This window comes from Phallusia mammillata, chromosome 7 (assembly GCF_965637545.1).
Source record: "Phallusia mammillata chromosome 7, kaPhaMamm4.hap1.1, whole genome shotgun sequence".
NCBI classification, from domain to species: domain Eukaryota; kingdom Metazoa; phylum Chordata; class Ascidiacea; order Phlebobranchia; family Ascidiidae; genus Phallusia; species Phallusia mammillata.
Genome location: NC_137258.1, coordinates 1,666,318 through 1,674,762, shown reverse-complemented (window position 1 = coordinate 1,674,762; position 8,445 = coordinate 1,666,318). Strand labels below are relative to the sequence as shown.

The 8,445-nt window shown below is 37.1% G+C and overlaps 2 protein-coding genes across 3 annotated transcripts in view; both read right to left on the bottom strand.

Moving 5' to 3' along the window:
- LOC145237936 (muscarinic acetylcholine receptor M2-like) overlaps positions 1 to 6,241 on the bottom strand; it is a 19,262-nt gene extending 13,021 nt beyond the window's left edge. Inside the window, exon 1 of the mRNA XM_080100938.1 lies at positions 6,080 to 6,241. The gene's annotated coding sequence lies outside the window, so the exon portion shown is untranslated. The remainder of the gene's footprint in view (positions 1 to 6,079) is intronic.
- LOC145237938 (general transcription factor II-I repeat domain-containing protein 2-like) lies at positions 1,119 to 4,512 on the bottom strand. Of its 2 annotated transcripts, XM_080100940.1 has the most exons (3): positions 3,536 to 4,512; positions 2,158 to 3,463; positions 1,119 to 1,934 (listed from the first exon to the last, which is right to left on the bottom strand). In XM_080100940.1, the coding sequence occupies exons 1-2, from the start codon at positions 4,173 to 4,175 to the stop codon at positions 3,009 to 3,011; spliced, it is 1,095 nt and encodes a 364-aa protein (XP_079957066.1). In that variant the 5' UTR covers positions 4,176 to 4,512; the 3' UTR covers positions 1,119 to 1,934; positions 2,158 to 3,008. The 2 variants fall into 2 exon arrangements, with proteins under 2 accessions (XP_079957066.1, XP_079957065.1); XM_080100939.1 differs by having other exon boundaries at positions 2,158 to 4,512.
- Positions 6,242 to 8,445: the final 2,204 nt, after the last annotated feature.

Here is an 8,445-nt window from a genome sequence, read left to right as displayed (position 1 = left end):
CAGGTCAACTCTAAAATACATCCAGTAAAGGCATACAAAATGTCGTTTAAATCTGATCATAACCTCGTAAATGAGAGGCGTGCATCATAAGCGAATGCAGGGCGTGACCGCTTTAAATATGATTTTTGCGCAGTCAACCAATGGTATACAAGCTCCAGATGTTAAACGGTTAAAGATAAACACAAACGGTTTTCACAGGGTCAACTCTAAAATACATCCAGTAAAGGCATACAAAATATCGTTTAAATCTGATCATAACCTCGTAAATGAGAGGCGTGCATCATAAGCGAATGCAGGGCGTGACCGCTTTAAATATGATTTTCGCTGTCGAATTATGTAGCCTATAGAAGCTCCAGATTTTAAACGGTTTAAGATAAACACAAACGGTTTTCACAGGTCAACTCTAAAATACATCCAGTAAAGGCATACAAAATGTCGTTTGAATCTGATCATAACCTCGTAAATGAGAGGCGTGCATCATAAGCGAACGCAGGGCATGACCGCTGTAAAATGATTTTTGCGTGGTCTACCCATATAGCATGTACAGGCTCCAGATTTTAAACGGTTTAAAGTTATTATCACATTTAAACGATGTTTTGTATGCGTTTACTAGCTGTATTTTGGAGTTGACCTGTGAAAACCGTTTGTGTTTATCTTAAACCGTTTAAAATCTGGAGCTTGTATAGGCTACATTGGTCGACTGCCCAAAAATCATTTTCGAAGCGGTCATGCCCTGCGTTCGCTTATGATGCACGCCTCTCATTTACGAGGTTATGATCAGATTCAAACGACATTTTGTATGCCTTTACTGGATGTATTTTAGAGTTGACCTGTGAAAACCGTTTGTGTTTATCTTAAACCGTTTAAAATCTGGAGCTTTGATAGGCTACATAATTCGACATCGCAAAAATCATTTTTAAAGCGGTCATGCCCTGCGTTCGCTTATGATGCACGTCTCTCATTTACGAGGTTATGATCAGATTTAAACGATATTTTGCAAGCGTTTACTGAATGTTGTTTAGAGTTGGCGTGTAAAAACCGTTTCCATATACCTCAAGCCGTTAGTGGTCTCAAACACGTTAAAGCCTGTACTAATGAAAATGATGAAACACCAAATGCACAGTGAGGACAACACTTTATTGATGGAAAAAGCACCTTATGAACCCAATTTCCACACTTCAACATTTTCAAGTTGAGTCCCATAGTTATATGAAAGCAGAAATAAATGGGAAGAGAATAAATAATTACATTCACAGCAATTGGTTGATTGGTCAGTTAAAACCTGCATTTACAAGTACATAGTACATACTAAACAAGGATCTTTAAGTAAACAGACTAAAATAAAACAAAAAGGGGAAACAATATTGTACAGCTGAAAATGTGATGATTTGCTGAATTATCAAGAAAATTAAACCGGATATCATGTGAAAAATGAGGTTGAACCACCCAATTGTTACAACATGCTATCATGCAGACTACTGGTCAAAACTAGAGGTTCTCGATTTATGTCTGATGAATCACTTCACTGTCCGATTCTACATCAGAGTGCAAAACATTCTCAGAATTTACATGAGACCATAATCACCATGGAGGTAAAATAATATCAACGCCTACAAATGTTTGAATACAAATTCTTAATTTGGGTATAAGAACTAATAAATAAACTTGCAGGCAGGTAGAACAGTGGAAAAGAAATAACACATATTCCGATTTGATTCATGTAAAACTAAAGTATGTGGTGCATATCTCGACATACAATTTTCTCCTGTGAGGCAAGTAACAGGTTGTATACATCAATGATTTTGCTGACACTTTAAGAGAGAGCTGTTTTTGTCGACAAAATTCTTCCGCAATGAAAGAGTTTCTTCAATTTTTTTGATATGGAATGTTTCTGTTGATTTTTTCAAGCTTTAAGCATTTTTCCAGATGGTGAACTGCAATAAAAAAATAAAGATAAAGTGTATGCTCATTTGACTTGACAATTATGGGTTAAACAAAAGAGGCTTGAGTTTAGTCACCAATAAGCAGTCTAAGTGTTATAAAACAGAGTTAATATTCAATATTGGGGTTTTTAACTGTGCTAAAATTCAAAATAACATGAGCCAGAAATACAGAAAGAGTTGAGTTTAGAAAGGCAGTAACAAGGCAGCCACTTACTGTGAATCATTTCAATTCAAATCCAATCTACAAGCCCTCATATGACAATGTGCTGGTCCTCACTTTGCTTCATATAAAGGTAAGAACTTGAAATTCTTCTCACTGAAAGGTCTCTTTGCATTGCTTCATTGCCAGAACCTTGATGCCAATCAGGTACTTCAATTTTGATTCTTGGCTCATTTTAGTGTTTAACATATTCATTTTACAGCTTAGAATGCATTTGTTTTTGTCTTGCTGTTTTACAATTAACTGCCATTTTGATATAAAACCCAATTTACCTGCGATTATTATCACAGCAAAAATAATATTTGCCAATAAAACACAAATTTAATGCTCCACTGCCATTACCGATAAAACCGTCCGCAATCGGGCTGTGTTATAACACAGGTTCTAAAGATTCTAATCCCGCCCGATAAGAAACGCATTATTCTGCGTAACACAGCCGATTTTAATCGGGGACTTCCAGACGGATCGGGTGAGCTTCTGTAAAAAGTGATTAAATCATTTTCTTGGTAGGCCCGTTTGAGATCGACATAAATCTATGATTTCTAACTGAAAGTTGCAAGGAATATTCTCCACCACCTGGTCAAATGGATGAGCAAAAAGTTGAAAGTCAGCATTGTGTTTCCGAAAATCCTCAAAGCGAAAGTCAAATACCGAAATTAACTTTTCAATCATCGCAACAAATTTTACGCAGTCTTCTACTTTAACTTTTCTACTTTCCAAACAAGAAAAATGAGTCAGGAATCCTTTGCTCAACTGTGATCGAAAGAGTTGTAGTTTAGCTTGAAATGAAGAAATCTGTTCAACCATCTTATTCGCTAACTGATGCTTTCCTTGCAGTTTCACATTCAGTTCTGAAAGGTGATATCAGTTAAAAAAGCAAAATCATTCAGCCATGTCTCATCTTTGAGAAAGGAAACGTCTTGACCTTTACTTTCCATAAAAGTTTGAATATCATGCTTAAGACTCCAAAATCTTTTCAAAGTGGCAGCTCTGCTAAGCCATCTTACTGCACAAAAATAATTTACATCCGGGTAATCGGAGTTAACCTCTTGCATGAACGACTTAAACTGCCGATGATTTAATCCTCGCGCTCGAATATAATTAACACAGGAAACCACATTTTTCATTACGTCGCGAAAATCCAGTACTTTTGAGCACAAGTTTTCCTGATGAATGATGCAATGGCTTACCAAAACATTTTCAGTTTCAATAGCATCCAAGAATCTTTTGACAAATCCGTTATTTTTTCCCACCATTGATGGGGCTCCATCTGTGGTTATACCAACCAACTTAGAAGAATCTATTTCAAATTTTTTCGTTATTTTTTTTACCTCCTCGCAAATATCTTGGCCTGTTGTTGTCGATTTCATACTTGCCATGTCCAAAAATTCTTCAATTACTTCAAATTCATTCGTCACTCCTCGTATAAAAACAACTAGCTGGGCAGTATCGCTTAAGTCTGTGCTCTCGTCCAAAGCAATACTAAAAGCAGAGCATTTCCTTATTCTTTCCTTCAGAGAAACTTCGATATTTTTTGAAAGATCATCTGTTCGGCGAGCCACTGTAAAACGAGAAAGGCTTATTTGGTCCACCAAATGTTTCTTTTCCGGAGATACATTTTCAATAAATATCTCCAAACAATTCTTAATAAATTCACCATCACTAAACGGCTTTCCCTTCTCGGCAATTGCTTCAGATAGCTTGAAGCTCAATTTTGTGGCAAGTTCGATGTCTTTTTTGTAACTACAAAACACCTGCTGCTGTTTGCTCAAGGACTTTTTTAACTGTTGCACTTTGTCAACTCGCAATTGACCCACAATGGTATCATATGTAGCTGAATGTTTTGTGCTATAGTGTCGCTTGATATTAAATTCCTTCATTACTGCAACAGTGTCTTGGCAAATCAAGCAAACTACATCTTGATGATTTTGAACAACGAAGTATTTTATACTCCACTCATTATTAAACTTTCGCCTTTCAAAATCAATCTTTCTTTTTTTGCTGCAAGACATTTTCACATTGCTAACCTTTTTGTAGTATAAATCTCAATATATTTACTGCACATATAAATCATGTTACTGAATCATTGCTAGAAAGGCACTTTTTTTTCATAATGCCCACTATGGTGCAACAATAGGGGTATGGCGTCACAGTGGATAAAACCTTATCATTGTGTCACGTTGTACGAAGTCAAAGATACCAGTAATGATGTACAAATAGCAACATTACATGCTCTAACAGTAAAAAGTATTCATAATTGTTAGAGTAATTTGAAGTCTGCGCGGGCCACAAAAATAGGGGCCGCGGGCCGGACACTGGCCCGCGGGCCGTATGTTGCACGCCTCTGTTCTAGATTATCGTAATTATTTTAATTTACACAAGTTACGTAGAGCGTGAAATTTCATACTATATAAAATTTCCTTGGTGTATCCCTACTAAATTCTAATTCCTTGGTGTATTGATTGACGCATCGAACTGTAAAGCAGGCTTTCTTTGTGACGAAATAGGTGTATTATGACGTTATGAATCTGTTATTACGACGTAATAAATCCTTAAAGTCAGATTTTGTAATATGCTACTAGTTGTGTTAACAGTGGCACTGTAGCCAGGGCGGTAAAAGTTTGACTAATTTTTGTTTAATATTTACGAGCCTTTGGTTACTAAAGGCTAAAGTTACTAAGGTAAAGTTAGTTAGTAAAGTTTAGTAACATTTTTATTCATTAAACATTTTGTCCATCATTTTTTATTTGCGAATTCTGGAGTTTTCTGACAATTATTGTAGGTGGTACGAGAACGCTGCATGAACCCAAAAAATGGTACGCGAGCAGATAAAGTTTGGGAACCACTGGTCTAACAACATGTTGTGCGATAGAGACTGTCCAGGTCGATGCCACAACGTTAGACAATTTCTAGGCAGTCAGGCCTGAACTAAATGATCATTGTACGTGAAAATGAAAACGTTTACATAACCCACTCCAAACTGGTTATATACCAATGTACATTTTTAAACTTTAGCAACAAAATTTGTGAGATAAAGACACTTCTTGGCAATTACGGCAGTCTCAGTCCCACACGCGAAACACTTCACAATGTAATTGACTATTAACTACAAATTTTATGTTTTTTACATCTTGATTGCTACAAATAGGCTCACACCCACTTCAAATGTTTTCTTATTTTCTTGGCCGCCTTCCATTAATTACTCAATGAACATATGATGGTAAATATAGAGTTTTAACCGAAACTTTAGCTTCGCGGCAGATAAACAGGACTTACGCGAAATCGATTGAATTGGTTTGGAATCAATGAATGCACACAGCAAACCCTGGCTCGCAAATACAATGGTGTGGATTTTAATAGCTCACTTTGATAAAGCAAACATTGATTTAAGTCTACAAGTGCTTCAACGTACGAACTACAAACGCTCCAGGATCACGAAAATCAAACAAAGTTTTTGCGGCTGTGTAAATTTAAGTGGGACAAGAAATTTGGCAAGACAAATTTTCAAACGTGTTGCAAAATATGAATCTCAAGGTTATGCAAATTAAGGGACATGGTTGACCACATTATGCTTGCTTACAACCCTGCTTTGGCAAGTTAAAGCTAATTTTGCGCAATTTAGTTGCATCAACATATGCGCGCATTGCATGGTCTAGGGGTGCGTCATTGTTTTTGCCTAATGGCGTTTTTAGACCGGAAGGTATGGCCGTTATGGATGAACGATTTATTTCCTTCTCAGCCTAACGATCTTATGACACAATACAAAGTCAACATTGTCCAGTTTAACCACTTGAGGTTGTTTACTCTTTCAATTCTAGCAGATTTTCTAACTCATACTACAGATAAGAATGTGTCTTCAAAATCAAGCAGAACCATGGCGTTGGAATAGATTGAAGAATAAAATCTTAGACCTTACCTTTACAGCGTTTGCGACTTGGGTCTACTTCAATCAAGGTCACATTTTCATGATGCAAACAGTTGTACTTTACAGCTTGGTGCCTATTAAGGCTTACACGGCTATATCTACCTGCAGAAAACAACAAGCTCATGTTGTTACGCGAACCACAAATGGCAAGGGCTCGTTCAGTTTCTAAACTTAAACAGTGACATTTTCTTCCCGTCGCGCGCCCCATTGTGAGCGTTTATTCGGCAACAAACGCGCTTTCCATTCTGCGTGAACTGCGGGGAAGGCGCGCGTCGCGTTCGAAACCAGAAAAAGGAGGCTGGTCACGTGACCTTGGCAGCCCTGGATGATTGACAGGCGAAACTTCAACCGTTTCCCGGTGCTGGAGCGCGGCGCGAGCGCTTACTCCAATGGTGGAAACTTGCAGGAAGCAACACACAATTAGCGGCGTCATTTTGATGCCGCCCAGCGCCACGGCGAGACGGTCAGGCGTTATAGAAGCGCTCGTTTGTTTTACTTTTATGTTAATTACTTGCGTGAAGCGCTGAAGTCCAGTTTAAGGAGTAGCCGGAGCGAATTTACATCTCGTCAAATTTTTTAATCTCTTTTGTCCGAACTAAATTACTTCACTGCATAATATATTATTATAAGATGCACAGAAGCCTGAGGTAAATTTTAAAAAAAATCTAAAAATCGTCTGGAAAACAAAAACTAGGCTTTCATACAAACACCAAGCAGGCAAACAATTAAGTATAACCGACAAACGCAAGGCTCGAAAAGTTGCTGAAAATGCCACAAACGGCGGTAGGTAACCCGGCTTCTGCAACAAGCAGTCATCGATGGACGTAACTGCTGTGACACGACAGCCTCGAACAATTATAATGCCGGAAACACAAATGATATAACGTTTCTTTACTGTATACAGCGTGCTCTGTTAAGAAACAAAACGTTTAAAAACAAATACAATAGCGAAATGAATCATGAAAGGGAACAATTCAAAACAATTTTCACTGCAAGTACAACACCATCATAACAGGAAAAGCAAAACAGCTCTTTCTCTGGTCATTTGAAATGTAATACGGCTGATGTCAACGCCTGCTGCTAATCGTTGTTAATGTTTAAGAAATGATTTGTTTATGAAACGAAATCACGTCATCACGTCAACAGATGTATTTTAAGACAAATAATGTTTTGCCAATTCACAGCCATCGGACTAACCAATACTACAGTTTCTAAACAAGAAATACAGTCTGCTTACAAACAACTTTCCCGGGACAGTTAAAAAATGTTAGCCGTTTTTTCTTACACATCATTTTACACAAAGTATTTCGTCATTGCCATATTTGGTTATAAGTCGGAAAACAGAAAATATAATGGTCACGTTCCGAGGGTTTGACGATCAAATAAAAATCCCTGATTGTTCTGCTGGTTTAAAATCGGACACAAATCTATGGATAAGAATCTTAACACAACAGATAAGCTAGTTTTAAATCCGACTCTAATTACTTTGCTTGTAGGTGAACAGTGTACAATGAGACCAACACTAAATTGCGTGGTGACATATAAATTGCTTTGCAGAGGTTTGTCCGCAGTTCTTTGCAAACTAATATCAGACGTTTTTTGTCAAGCATTTTTGCGTCAATTTACATACTTTTATGCAAAGAAGTAGGAGGTGAAAGTTAACATCTATTGACATAGATCTTTCTTTTATTGTTAAAATCCTTACAATACGAATTTCGAAACGGACTTATACAGATTTTATAATTTGTTAACTAGTATAACCGACAAGAGATATAACCATGTACAAATTCGATGCTTTCAGTCTGTTCAAAATATTCTAAATTTAATTATCAGTCCATTTTTGAATAAAACCATCTTACCAATCGCGTCCGAAAATGTCTTCTGTTTTAAAGTTACAAACGTCTCACTTGTCTCAGACCAAAAGAAAAATTGGTTTGTTGTACATTTCATAATTTGGTGACAGGTTTGATAAACGACCTTAACGATCGAAACGTACACACCACGATAAGATGGGGGGAACTTTTGAAATTTGTTTGCGGGTTAAAAGTTTACCTCTCGTTAGACATCTACAGGTTCATCGGCAATTTGAAACTCCCATTAAAAACTGCAACCATCTCTCTGTACGTTATTAACTGTGCAGCGGTCCACATATCTGCTTTACAGGGTTGTCAAGAACATTTGCGTCTTTTAGGATTTATGAAGTTTATGTATGAAGTTGTAGGTTTCTTTGGGAAGTTTACCGTATTTTGCGTATTAAAAAACTTATGTAAACAACTCGAATAGCTTGATTCAGGACAACGAATTTCATATTTAAAAAAGTGTCAAAATGCGTTCGTTGTCACAAACACTTTGGGCAA